This window comes from Anopheles funestus, chromosome 3RL (assembly GCF_943734845.2).
Source record: "Anopheles funestus chromosome 3RL, idAnoFuneDA-416_04, whole genome shotgun sequence".
NCBI lineage: Eukaryota > Metazoa > Arthropoda > Insecta > Diptera > Culicidae > Anopheles > Anopheles funestus.
In genome coordinates, this window is record NC_064599.1 from 27,393,154 (window position 1) to 27,407,430 (window position 14,277).

The following is a 14,277-nucleotide window of genomic DNA, read 5'->3' on the forward strand; positions in this document are numbered from 1 at the left end:
TTTATGATTCACAAATGACTGTTAAAGATTTTGTTTTTATTTCATGAAGAACGAACTATTGCTGATTGCCGAAGATATTACAATCTAATTTAAAAATAAACAAATAATGTTTTGCTACACTTTCATTTACATCTTCCACATTTCTAGAGATGATTGATTGAAATAAGTTGAAAATCAAAATATATTTTATGTAACGAAAAAAGCAAGTGTATTTAGAAAAGACTATAAAAATATTCCTTATTTCTAGTTGAATATTCGATTCGGAAAAATCACGCTGAAATTTGTTGGAAGTATTTTCTGAACATTTCTAATCACCAGACATTAAGGCGTCGATACCGAACCATCACCCTTTCGGTGTGTACAGCTAATCATCGTAACTTAGTTTATCATTGAGCAAACAATCATTTTATTGATACATGCTTTTCCGTAAAAAAGAGCATTTTTGCGTCTTATTTTATCATTTCTAGACTGAATATGAATAAAATCGGCAGACGAATAACGATTGCTAGTTGGTGTTTCATTCCAAGCAGTGGAGTAGTTGATTATAATAAAATATTCATTATTGATATATCATTATTTTTTTTAGGTCCTTTTTCCTAATAAAAGAGATTGAAAGTGTTCAATGACTTTAATTTAAAATGTTTAACAAAACATTTATATATGTTGGACCAAAGCAAAAAAAGACTCAATTTATTGGAATTATTGGCCATTTTTAATACTTGGGCAATTGTGTAACTCAATTTTTGAAACAAAATTTGGAAATTAGTTATAAAAATTATGATTGAAAACTTAAAAGCTTAGTACCGTGTCTTAGTATAACATACAAACATACTTAAGTTTGAAAATTTGCTTCGTGCGACATTAATGTTTATATATTTATTGAAGCTTTAACAGGAGGAAAAAAAACCATTGGAAAAAAGGAGAAAAAAAACCATTGCTCAAGACCCTTACGTTTATTTAATTTTTTTTCTAAAGTGATCTCGATACAAAATATGTTTTTATGGTACGCACTGTATTGGAAACGATCGTCGATAAACAAAGCCAAATGCGTGGATCGAAAGAAAATTTTTTGTATCCTCCTATTCTACAAGGGTGTTGTAGCTTACCACACCCTTTAGAAACAGATTTTCTTGACAGTATTTTTTTTTTACTTCTTCTGTAAAAAAAACTCATTATTCCCTACATCTTATTCCTACGCACATCACATACGAAGGATTCTTTTCTAGTGAACGCTGTCCAATTTTTTTTTCGCGCTATGTTTGTGGCAGAGTTTGCTATGGTAAAGTAAAGTTTTCCATGCGCACCCGTCGCTAGCTGGTGCCATGTTTAATGCGCGGGCTCTATTCCTGGGAAAGACCCCAGTGGGGTCAGCAAAATGTGACGATATGTTTTGTTTTTAACCCTTTCCAATAGCTATGCTTATTATGCTGGCATGCACAAAACAACACAACACGACCGGCAACACGATCCAATGTATTGCGTGTGTGTGTGTGTCTCCATTGTCGTACAGAAAGATCGTTTTGAATTGCGTAACACATGTGCATGACTGTGATGAATAGCAAATCAGCACAACCTCCAATCCATCCACGGCAATCTGCTAGCGAGCGAATTTCGTATTCGCTAACATGCCGCATAGAAGAAGAAAAAAAAACGTCACACATGAAACGTGCGAAGCGCAGAACACTGCTAGAGACGTATGACGGCCATTTTTATAGATCAGTGACTTAGGAATTATTTCAGTTTCGATTTTTCTACATTCATACTAGAATCGACCAAGAGAATCGACCTTCCGCGCGGTTCACACGCTCAGTGAAATGCGTTTCGCGATTAGCTTGTAACCGTTTCGTTGGTCTCTCGGTGTATGCTGTTTGCTATTCGGTGGCGTGGTTGAAAAAAAAAAATCGGCGCTACGTTGTCTGGTTCGAAAGCTGAGTTTGGTTTATGTTTGGATACGCGAAAAAGGAACGTAACGTGTTAGCTCCGGTAAACTGCCGGCTGTATTGCGAATTTGATAAGCAAATCTTTTTCACCATACCACACACCACCGCCACCGATCGAATATGTTGAGCAATATATAGCACTAACTTAGGCTCTAATCGATCGCCCATGTTGTGTGTGTGTGGCCGTGCTTTACTTTCGCATTTTTTTCCTTCCTTTTCCTCGAACAACTGTTGACAATATATTGAACCACCCTGATAAATAATGTCGCTGACACACTACCCTGTTTATGATTTTGCTATCGGGTAAAGCGAACATCCGATATGGAAAAGTTTATATTTGCTCACAGCGTCTAGGGAAGGTAGACAGGAACGTTCTATGTCGATTTCCTGTTTACTTAAACAAGCGCGTTAAGTTATCGTTGTATTTGGTTAATTCCTGCAAACTCTACTAGCACAGATGAGACCATTTTTAACAAACAAGGTTTCATTTTCCTGCAGTAAATAAATCATTGTTATCGGCAAAAGTGAAAACATTGGGTGATTACCATCGTGTGATGGTCCATTATATGTTTGATGAAACACATGCCGAACGAATAGAATAATTTAGTAACGAATGAATCCATAACAAATTCGGTTTGGGTTCAACTCTGAAACCCTCTAAAAACCTCCAAAGGTAGTCTAATACATTCAGGCATGGGCATCTGAAGACTGTCAAGGGTCGCGTCATCTTCTGTGTCCATTCAATAATCGAACACTTGGACTCAAAATCAACAACTCTTACATTCCTAGTGTTATATTAACTTTTTGCATTATATGATAAATTCGGGTACGTCTTCAATATCATCAATTCTCCAACACCCTTTTTGGTACAGCCAATGTTGCAAATTGTGCCGATCTTTACGAGAAAAGGACAGGGTATTAAAAGCTATCTGAACCGTACACACGAGTAACTATCCGGCGACGAGTAACTAAAGTCAAGAAAACCCAAAAATGGTACACCAAGACCTCTCTTGAGGATGTAGTGCCACACAAGAATAAGAAGAAATGTTGCAAGTATTAATTACTGATACCAGTTCACTACTTCTCAGAGTAGTGACTCTACTCTCTCTACGACTACTACTCTCAAACTATGACTAGTTCTTCTAGGTCTAGGCAGCTGAGATCAATTTATTGTGCTTCAGAAGAGGAGAATCTAATAAATCTGTCAACGGCCACTAACAAACATCAATGAGGATGAGCGTAGTGATCTTACTGATATTTCAGATCGCTCCAGAATGTGACACATTTCCATATCACATGCCTGTTTTATAGTAGGAACTCCAACAATTCAGTTCTTATACATTGTTTATTCTAAAGAGGAAGTACAGAGGAAAGAGTCTGAATATGAGAATTTAATTCAGATCTAAAGAAAGGAAAGAAAAGAAGAAGAAGAAGAAAAAATTGTTTATAAAACAATGAACAATAAAAGAAGCTTAAAAGCTTGAAAATTCTAGAGTTTAAGGCATTTCATAGTCGACTTTGACATGAGTTACATTAAATCAGAAATATATTCAATTCAACTTGAAATTCGAAGTCATCTTTCTTAACATAAAATAGTAAAGTATAGGATTGTTTAAAGAGAATAAGTTTGTCGGATCCTTAAAGTACTATAATGAAATGTTTAAAACAGACTTATTAAAACCTCAGTTTTATCCACAGTTAATTATATTTCACGTGATCCTCTAACGATAGCGAAGTCGATCTTCCAAAAGCGATCACAATCCATCCGAAGCGTTCTAAAACTACACAGAATGAATTTTCCGACTTCAGTTGAAATAAAACTTAATGAATGGTCAGAAAAGACGGATCCAAAAAACAATATCTGCATCTAAAAAAACAAATACAAAAAGCTCGTCTGGTGTCGCAAACAAAAAGACAGAAAAAAGATCTCCGTAAAGGGAAATAAGTTATAAAAATCACATTTCTGAAATAGAATAGCACGTAACCAAAGTGAAATAAAAATGGATTGGCCAGCGGGGCCCGAACAGTAACGTATAATTTCTTCAAAGATCAAAACGACGAACCAAACAAAGAATATCGAATGTAACAAAACAGAAAAAAAACACAACCTTGTGGAGTTGTTACTAAACGTATAGTATAGAGAGCTTATCAGCATCATAAATAAGAGAAAATGGTACATCCCCCAAGCCCCGGCCAACATCCGGCCAAAGACGGACGACGACGACGACGACGGGCTGTTCAGACGCGTCCACCAGGCACCAGGGCTTCTTCACCAGCACTTACCCGAGAAAGCCTCCCATAATACAAGAGCGCGCGCCACATTCAATCAAGCAGACCTGTTGAGCAGGCTCCCGTAGGGCGAGAAAAAATAAAATCAAAACAGGAAGCCCTGAATCGTTGATCGGTTTGTGGTTTAATTTTTTAACTTTTCCCTTTTTGATCCCCTGCTGTTAATTTATACTGTAACACTCCTACCTTACACCTGAGCCTCTTGATGCCTCTTCTTGCCAACCTTCCAACAGCGCACGGTAGATTGCCGTCGCTAATCCGAATGTCCGTCATTTTTTTTTTTGCCATCTACTAAATCGCGTTATGTTTTTATTACGCTCTAACTGCAATTACCATAACCAGACATGTGCATAAGAGCATAGGAAAAAGGAATATATATTACAGCCAGGCAGGTTTTTGGATAAACTTTCATATAAATCAACCCAAAAATGCCACAACTCCATGGCAGCAAACCCTTTCCAAAGATTAAAAACATTATCGTCCTTCCGTTCTATATTCGAACCACTTATGGAAAACCTGTCTTTTAACACAAATTAAACGAGCGTAATAAGAGAGAAGATGAAGAAGAAAGAAAGAAAAAAAGAAACAGTAAAGACAGAAAACGAGAGCATGAGTATCTTTGCATCGATCTAAATATCCATGAATGAACAGCAAACGTTTCCAAATTAGAGGGAAACACGAGAACGTATCATAATTGTGTTTGCTACCATCTCGCCATGTCTTACAAGGTGCATTCACCGACAGGTTTTCGATACGTAACTTGACTCCCCGAACAATCAGCGGGCGGATGAACGGGGTGGAAGGGCAGGAAGAACTGGGCACGACGAATCAAAGACCAGCGGAGACGAATATGGTAACAAACGAACGCGCGATACGGCCAGCGGTTCAGATCTTGTCGTCGTCGTTACAACCGGAAAAGGTCTCTCGAAACTCGTTAGTTTCTTTGCTTCTTCTTCAAAACAGGAGACGTTAGAACTAACAAAAGGTGTGTCGAGCGGCCACAAAACGGGGATTGAAAACCGTCAGTGAAGTCTTGAAACGTTGTTATTAATTTATAGGGTCAGTTTTGGTTTCCACCGTGTAAGCAAGTTCAGATTCAGATTAGTTTTTTTTTTTCGTTTATCCTGGCGACGAAGGCTTTTTTTTTTAAATTGAACGTTGAAAGTGGTTTTGTTGTGTTTAGGTATTCTATCTTTTGATTCGTAACTATTTTTAAGATAAAAATTCAAAATCATATTGCCCAAAGACATATATTTTGACGACAAAAAATCTCCGTAACTTGATCAACAAACATTAGACAATTTGGAGAATAATTTTAAAAAAATGTTTCTAAGTTCTAAGAAAAATATTAAGTTTTACGTAAAAAAAATAATTTGCATAAAATTATTTAGAAAAGGTTCGATACCATTAAACTCGAAATTCTAAATAATGAACATTAAACATAATGTTAAGAATAAAATAAGTAATATCGAATTAAAATTCGGATTTGAATACATTAATACTAACGTTGAACAACATCTACATTCGTTAGCCATCTATAATCAAGCTAGATAGAAATGTAACGATGCGTTATGTTTTTTTCTCTCTTCTAAATATCATTCCAATCGATTCTATTTAATTGGATCACATTACCGCGATATCGGTGTCCATGTGGTTCATAAATAAATCCCTTCCTGTAGATGGTTTTGACCCTTGGCTAACCAAGGCGTGGTCCAGAGCAAACAAACTTTTGGGCAGACATTAATTATAGACCCTAGATATGGTTGCGTTATTTGTCGGATGATTCCTGAACACTGTGATGATAGAGTTAAACGTGCATCACTGGAAGATTGTCATGAGTTTCGTTCAAAAAACGAACATTTAAAAATATTTAAATTCATGACGGTGCATTTTGCTTTTTGTTAACTTTGATTGTTTGTCTCCTTTATTCTTTGTTTTTAATTCTATTAATTTCTTTTATCAAATATATAATAAATATTATATGAACCGAGTCGGCCATATTACAATGAGCTCAATATAGCCATACTCATAAGCGGATTCAATCAAACAGGACGCCAAGCAATATTAAACATAAACTTTGTTTTTACAAACCTTTTCCAAGGACCAAGAACTAATTGATATTCTTTACAACATAATAAATTGTAAAAAAAACGCACACGAAATCGACTATTAAAATTCTTTTGTTGTTATGTTTTGCACCTGGCGCAAGAAACACAACTGAAACGCATAATTACATAAATCAACTTCATCAAATAAATGTGGTTTTTCATAATTCATACTCTTACTATCTTTATTCTTCAGTACGGTCGAGAAATCATTACACGTCTGAAGAACAAAACAACTGCTTTTTTTGTTGCAAGTTCCGTCATCTGTTACGGTGGTTGTGGTGGTGCTTATTGCGAAGTTTCAAATATTCATTCATGATTTCGTAGCGTATCGTTTCCCCATAAAACCGTGCGTATACAAACCAACCAACACCGGAACAAGGGTTTAGGGAACATTCATTCATGCTTTCGTAGCGTAGCCCTTCTCAAAAATTCGAACAGATCTCTTGCGCGCTACGGTCAAAGCGAATACAGAAAAAAAACACAAGCCGATATCATTAACAACAAGAAGCAGGAGAAACAGATGTCTCGCGAGTGTTCACGACCGGAAGTGAACCGGAAGTACAGAAGGTCAGCTAGAAGGCTGAGACAAGTAGGAATAGAAACTACAGATGCCACTGGAGAAGGTGTAAGCAGGACGGACGGCACGGAACCAGGGTACGATAGAACACGAAAATCTACTTTTCCAAATTCCATTCCATTAGTTACCATATCCCGTGTACCCAAATTGACATAGGCCGGAAGTAAAATGGAATAATAACAACACGACCACCAAGAAGAAGCGGACGCAGAAAGCATAGAACAAGAATGTAAGAGAGAAACCAACAACACAAAAAAAATACAAAACCCCTGCCCCATAGCAACAGCGGAACAGTTCCGGTCCAAAGCGGAACAACGCTTCAAAACTTCCACACACCCCTTCGCTACCTTTCCCTTTTGGCGTCTCTTCCTCTCTCGTTCGCTTTCTTAAATGAAAGACCGGAAGAATAACATCCGGAAATTATGTTTGGTTCATTCCTTCTTCTTCGTCCATTCTTTTGTTGCGTTTCGTGTGCGTTTGTACGCGTTGTTGTTGTTGTTCGGGGTTTGCTTCCGATTTAATCCCTCTCCCCTATCCCTGCGCTTCACTGCAGGGGTTTCGTTGCCTTCCGCCTTCACCATCACACTCGGTCCGTGACTCGTGCGGCGTCAGAGGAAATGAAGAATTTACGATCAGCTGCGGTGCTAGCGAGCGCACGGATATACAGAGAATGCGAAGCATATGTTTGCCCCGGATCTCGTTATTTACCCTTGCTTCCCGGCCCCGACGCACATCCCATCGCTCGCTCACTTCCTTCCGGTTCAGGGGCCGGTTGTTGTTACTTTACGTACCCTACCCCTACGTACCTGGAATTCGAACTAATGTGCGTGACTTTATGTGCAGATGTGTGTGTGTGGCTAGCGCTAAGATATTGCGCTGTAAGATGACTAAAACAAATTTTAGAAGAAAGACACATATTTTGTTTCATGGATTTATGCTTTTCTTATACACGCCTGTGTACGATTGATTCGACCACAAACTTTATGTTTTGCTTATTTGTTTTCGTCATTCATACAATTTAATTGCGCATGCGCCTTCATGTTTGCAACTTCGTACAAATAAATAAATAAAGCTCATTAGTTTTGGTTTGTTTAATAATGATAATAAAAGATGTGACTAAGCAGAAGAATATTTACCGCACGCGATAACTTTAGGAACATTCTAACAATTATTCACTAATAGATTAGCAAAATGATTGTAAAATGTTAACCAATTATAATTGGTACCATACATCGTATGCAAAAAAATCTGCCGTACAGACCACCAGCTACGATTGATATTGAAGGAAGTCAAGGTTCTTCGTATCGCTTCCTTTGCCGCTTGCTACAACCGAGCGACAATCGTCGAGGACACAATTGTGCGGACAAATCATTGCATCATTGCCGTAGCGCGAAGCGCAAACAGAATAATAATGATTCATAATATTTTTGCGTCATTGAATTTTAATTTCTATTAGCATACAGCACGGTACTACCCTTTTCCTGTTTATTTGCGATTGTTTGTATTATTTTTTTTAATACGAAATAAGCCGCTTAATAAGTGACAATATGATACTTTGAGCAGCGTAAAAACAATATAAATATTATAATGAAGCATTGTGAAATGTTTACATACCTCTTTGCTAGGCACTGTAATTGGTGTACCCTCCTTAACGATACCCGCCTCCACAATCACACCCATCACGATTGGGTCACGTGAATTAAACACAAACTGGGGTAAAATCTGCAACAAGATAAAGATGATTAAAAACGTTTTCACATTGTTATATGAGCATGCCCATGTTATGTAAGTAACTCAACCACTCAAACGATTGCAATACCGTTTATAGCAAATGTTACCATAATCGCATACGGACCTTTAGTTTGCAGGGGAACACAGCAATCGATTTAAATTCGTCCCGTTTCCGCTGTTTGATTTCCTCCCGATACGCCATGAACTTATCAAACAGATGATAAATGATATCCGCCTGGAACACCTTCACGCCCAAGTTGTCCGCCAGTTCTTGAGCATCTCGCTCCACTTTCACATCGAAAGCTAATATGGTAGCATACCTGAGAAGTTTTATATAAAAGTTTGTTAGATTTCTTTACTTACAAAAATTGATAGTTGCTGTTGCGCTTTATTTTGTCTGTATGAAGCGACGTATTTTTTTAATGTTGTTTTTACCGTTGAGCAAAAAACAAGAGGAGTTCGAATTATTGTAATAAAAATTTATATACTTACTGATTTTCGTGCTCCAACATTGTAGATGCTTTCATAACATCACGCTTAACAACTGGACCGATCCGAATACCGGAGTACTGCAAAAGAGAGAGACACAAACATATGGTGAAAGGAATTAACTTTTTCCGGAAATGAATATTATTTTCACTAAGATATTTCAGTTTTTCAAATCACTGAGCAATCACCTTCAAATCACCAATTTTACAAAAAAAAATGCAGGGTTATTGTTCATTTCTGTGATGAACTATTTCAACATTCGATGAATATTTCAGTTAAGTAAGAATTTCCAATTCATTTGTTTCATCAAAATATACCACTTTTAAGACTTATATTTCAATAAATTCGCAAATTTAAGGTACTTATAGATCATAAAACTGTAGCCAATAAAAAGTACATTTAAGCATTTAGTTAACAGTTTTACTGTTAACACATTTTAACAAATAACCATTAAGTTCTCAAAATGCGGTCAAAGCATTTGCTGCTGTTAATTGTGCCAGAGTAAGTGCAACATATCATGGCGCGTAAATGTGGATTCACATTTTTGTGAAAGTTCCAGCCAAAAACAATGCGCCAGTTTTGACATTTTGCCAGGTGAAACCATCACCGTGCCCAGTTACCCACGATAACAGAAGCACAGTAAAATAACCAGCACGGATGAATACCTATTGTTTTACGTTTCCTGTCGTTTGTCGATTTAGGAATGACCACGTTACGTCCATACGCATCAAACAATCACATTTCCATCGCCCAATGGCAGCATGTTTGCGTGCTTTCGCGAACTAATGCTTCAGTTGATGGTCTACAATGGGTTGGTTTTTGGCGGTGCCAGTTGCATTGCACGAATGTTTTTTGATTACCCTAAATTCCGATTTCGACTCATCCAACAATGTGTTGTTAGATGAGCGCGATATAATAAAAAAAAGGGAACATTAAAATGGAGTTGCGTGACTTAAATGCAGGTCATCGTAATAATCACAACAGTAATAATTCATGATGCTAAATCATGGTTAAGAAATACACACAGAAATAATGCATCGTTTATGTACTCTTTTACAGTGAAGCGGAAAAGTGTGGATAATTTACTAATCTGCTTCCTAGTTTCTAGCAACAATGAGCTAAACAACCCTGTAAAAATGGGCTGAAAAAGCTTGTAAGAAATTATAAAACGTGTAACAATTTTTTGCATTGCTTACAAAAAGTTAAGGCTTGTTAAGTTGAGCAAATATTTTGTGTAATTCTTGATAAAGAAAATAAAATTATTTACAAAAAACAAATAACCGACTTTCTCCGCAGATTAGGTACCATTATGATATACCTTGCTCAGTTTAAAATTTAATCTTTACCTTGTTGATACACACGTAGGAAGAGACCTACGAAAAGCTCAACGTTGACAGCAAGTTATCGAAAGTAAAGGTAATGTGTGACGAGTTCTCCATAATCTAATGTGCGGAGGATAAATTCAACACTTCCTTCATATTTATTCATATCCGCCACGCAGTTGCTTCTATTAGCAACTTCCGCTCGGTTTCAGTATTTTATTTATTTTATTACATTATGCACGTATGCATTATTTCCTTAGGCACGTTCATCTTTCCGTTCTACACAGTCTTAGATTACAAACTTATGACGATGATTTCTTGTTGCTTCTAAGAAACAGTATATTTTATATTACGAACAAATTGTTTATCACGATGTCCCAATCATTGGGACATTGGGCTGTGCGACTGTTACCTGTGACTCAAGTTACCAACAAAAGATAGATATTGATTGCAGTGGTTAAAGACGATAAATACAAATTCTAATCCATAGTATGAGAATGTTTTCCAGAGATATCTAGAATACATTTACATACCTAAAAATATATTCCAACAATATGTGCTTCTTACCCTTCATGAGTGAACAAATCTGTACCACGAACAGTTACTTTCGGTACACATTTTTTCGCCGTTTTTAGTTAACTCTAGCATAAATTGTTGTGCACCAAGTTTGGACAGCTTTACGGCAAACACGATCACCGTTTGCGACAACAACCGTCATCGTCAGTACACGCCTCGCCGGGTGTTGTCAACGTAGTGTTGGTTTGAAGAATGAGTGCATTTATTATGGTCAAACAGCAGACTGGAATCCACTTGCCGGTTAAAGCCTGGGCGATCGTTTTACGGCCACGGCAACTACCGTGGGACGATGATATGGCCGCCTGTTTACGATCATTGTCTTATGTGACGACATTGCCGAGTTTTACAAACAAGTTTTTAACCAGCCCAGTGGTTATACGCGCGCAAACAGCAACGGTAATGGGTTGTATTTCAATATGCCTCCAGCGACAAGTGAATGGAGCTCACTAAGACGACTAGAAAAAAAATATTACAAAGCCACATCAAAAAACATAATTTATCAATATGTCTTCAGTTCTTATGGCATTTTTTTTTTACAGTTTTATCGGTGTACATTTCACTCTGCACAATGACACTAAATATCTGATTAACGGCTTTAATTTTTGTATCACATTATTTAACACAGAAATTCGAAGTGATTTCCACCGGCAATTCCTAATAATATATTGGAGCTTCAACAAGCTTCCAATAAATTACTAAATTTAATAACTCTACTCAATAATTTCCGTTCTAAATGTGTGTAATCCTTTGTTGTCCGCGACAAATCTTTGCTGTCCGCGACTCTTGGATTGTGTCCTTGGATAGCTTAATGCTATCAACTAAGAATTGTTGAAGAGTTGCTTTAGTTCTTATAATATACCATCAAACTTATGGTATGGCACAAACCTAACTCAATCGAGTTAGACTTGATCGCATTCACAAGGATTCCAAGATCTCATTGTTCTCAAGAAAAACTTCAACAATTCATGGGAATTATTAGACTATTCTAATGAACTAGATTGAACGAGTGTTCAATTTCAATATTTCAATATAAACAAAACCAAATAGACATGTAGCAGTCTTGAGGGCATTGCGACAATCTCTCGTCTAAAACCTTCTTCATATATTAATAATCTCTTGGAGCAGTATTTCTATCATCAAACTTAGTTGTATTATTCTCCCGAATTAAGATCCAAAACCTGGAAGCAAACTAAAAACTGTCCAACACCACACCATTCACCATGTTACGCAAATGAAGATCTATAAATTTATTCTCTGCTGGTCTTATAAAACTTTCACAATACAAAAAAAAAAAACCGGATATACGCTAGAACGTGCTCATGACGGCGAGATCACGATCGTGGCAATCCTACTGAAACCATTCGCTCCAAAATGTTTCTTCCTCTTGAGACACATACCCAAAGAGGTGCTATCGGACCGTAACGTTACGTCTGGAGGACTCTGGAGGGGTTTCCTACCCTCATATCTTCAACCATTGACTAGCATGTGAGGGTGAGAAGTAAGCCCGAGGACGGAAGAAGTCTTCGCAACGCATCAAACAAAACGAAAATTTAAATGAATAAATAAACCCTTCTGCCCCATCAACACGGGCGTTTGAAATAGTAATCAAACAAGGAGAACCGCGCGCACACGAACAAAGAAACTGTGTGCGTCGAATGTTGGAAAAATACTTTAAATTCAAACCAAACCGGCTAAAGTCCCGCACACCCCGGGGGAATGGCGTAAAATGATCGAAATCGCTTGAATGTACAATGGAAGATATGTTTTTCCTTTTTTTTTCTACTTTCATCATTATACCCCCAACTACACAACGACATTCCGCAGTGTCCACCTCGCAGCAGCACTACGCGGTTACTTTCTTGTTACGCAAACTTGCCTACACTGCCAAGAAGCGGTGCTGTTGGGGTTTACTTCGGTTTTCTTTGCACTCTTGGTTTTGGTAGTAATAAGATGTTTTTTTTTTCATAATTTCCCGCCTGCTCATATGAATGAGAAGTTTTTTTTTGTTTTGCTTCTGCCGGACACCATTCAATATCACGGGCGAGATGTTGACGATGGGTATACGGTCATGGGGTAGTGATTACACCAAGGAAGGAAGGAAGCAAAAAAAAACACACACACAGTGAGTTATCGTCATTAAGACAAGAGGGATTTCCTTTTTCTCATACGCACGCTCACTCTTGCATGCACACACTACTGGACAACCTTCCCATTCATCAGTCGACCCGTTTCTCCATTCATTGAACGGTGTTTGCGAGCTCATTCATAACTAGCTGCGCTCGAAGGGAAACGAACCAGTACGCATAAGGCATATACGAAGCACGGCAGCAATGGGCAAGGAGCGAAACGAAGAGGTTACAAGACATGGGTTACGCTACAGTGCGCAGACACGCAACACAGTGCGCGCACTGTTTCCCAGGCTTGTGGAGCTTCTGTACCAAGTGCTGCCGGTGCTAGTCGGTAAACACTTACAGGAAAGTTATCAACTGTACAAAAACCGAAGACATGGATCAATTCTTGGTCAATGTGTGGACCACCATAACGGTTTATACGCATAATAGGTTTCTTGCTAGGCTAAATGTTTCAAGTTTTAGTCGGATTTAATATATCAATATGGTACACTACTGCTGCAAAATATTTGCCCAAGAACTGAAGTGTGTAATGGTAAAAATGAGCTACTAGCAAAGTGAAATAAATTCTGGGTAAAATTAGCTTAACTCACACAACTAGAGAGCTTTGCTGAATTCTTGTTGAGAAAGTATTTGTTGGGAAGGTAAGACTTCGACAACTATTTCTACATATTTCATTTCGATGTGAAAAGAACCAAGTGAGTGATTTTGGATCAACCTGAGGAGAATAAGAAAATGGCTTCTACTTTGCCATTTGTACTCAAAAACCTTGTAAACCTCAATGTGTTTCAGAAATGATTTTCGCCTCCGAAAGGTACTAGAATTTTGTAAAGACTTCAGAACGTCCTTGAATCAATGTAATATTACTTGAATAAAAAATTCAGAAATTGTTCCAACTTTCTCACTCGAACTCAAAAATCCTGTATTTTGTGTTTATATTGTTGCTGATTATTTTTGACTAAACCCCAGACGATATCGCAAACTTGTTTTCTTACCGCTAGCGCTCTATAGAAATGCCCAAAAAACCTAACTTATGTGATTTTTCTTAATCCATTTTTTTTCACTAAGTGTCACTTAGTGATTCTCATGAAAATGATCCTATTAAATATAATGGGT

At 37.4% G+C, this 14,277-nt stretch overlaps 1 protein-coding gene across 1 annotated transcript in view; it reads right to left on the reverse strand.

The window, feature by feature from the left end:
* LOC125770417 (eukaryotic translation initiation factor 5B) overlaps window positions 1-14,277 on the reverse strand; it is a 32,726-nt gene that overhangs the window by 10,258 nt on the left and 8,191 nt on the right. Inside the window, exons 4-6 of the mRNA XM_049439968.1 lie at window positions 9,138-9,214; window positions 8,770-8,965; window positions 8,529-8,636 (exon numbers count right to left, since the gene is read on the reverse strand). Of these exons, the coding sequence (XP_049295925.1) occupies window positions 8,529-8,636; window positions 8,770-8,965; window positions 9,138-9,214 (381 nt within the window). The remainder of the gene's footprint in view (window positions 1-8,528; window positions 8,637-8,769; window positions 8,966-9,137; window positions 9,215-14,277) is intronic.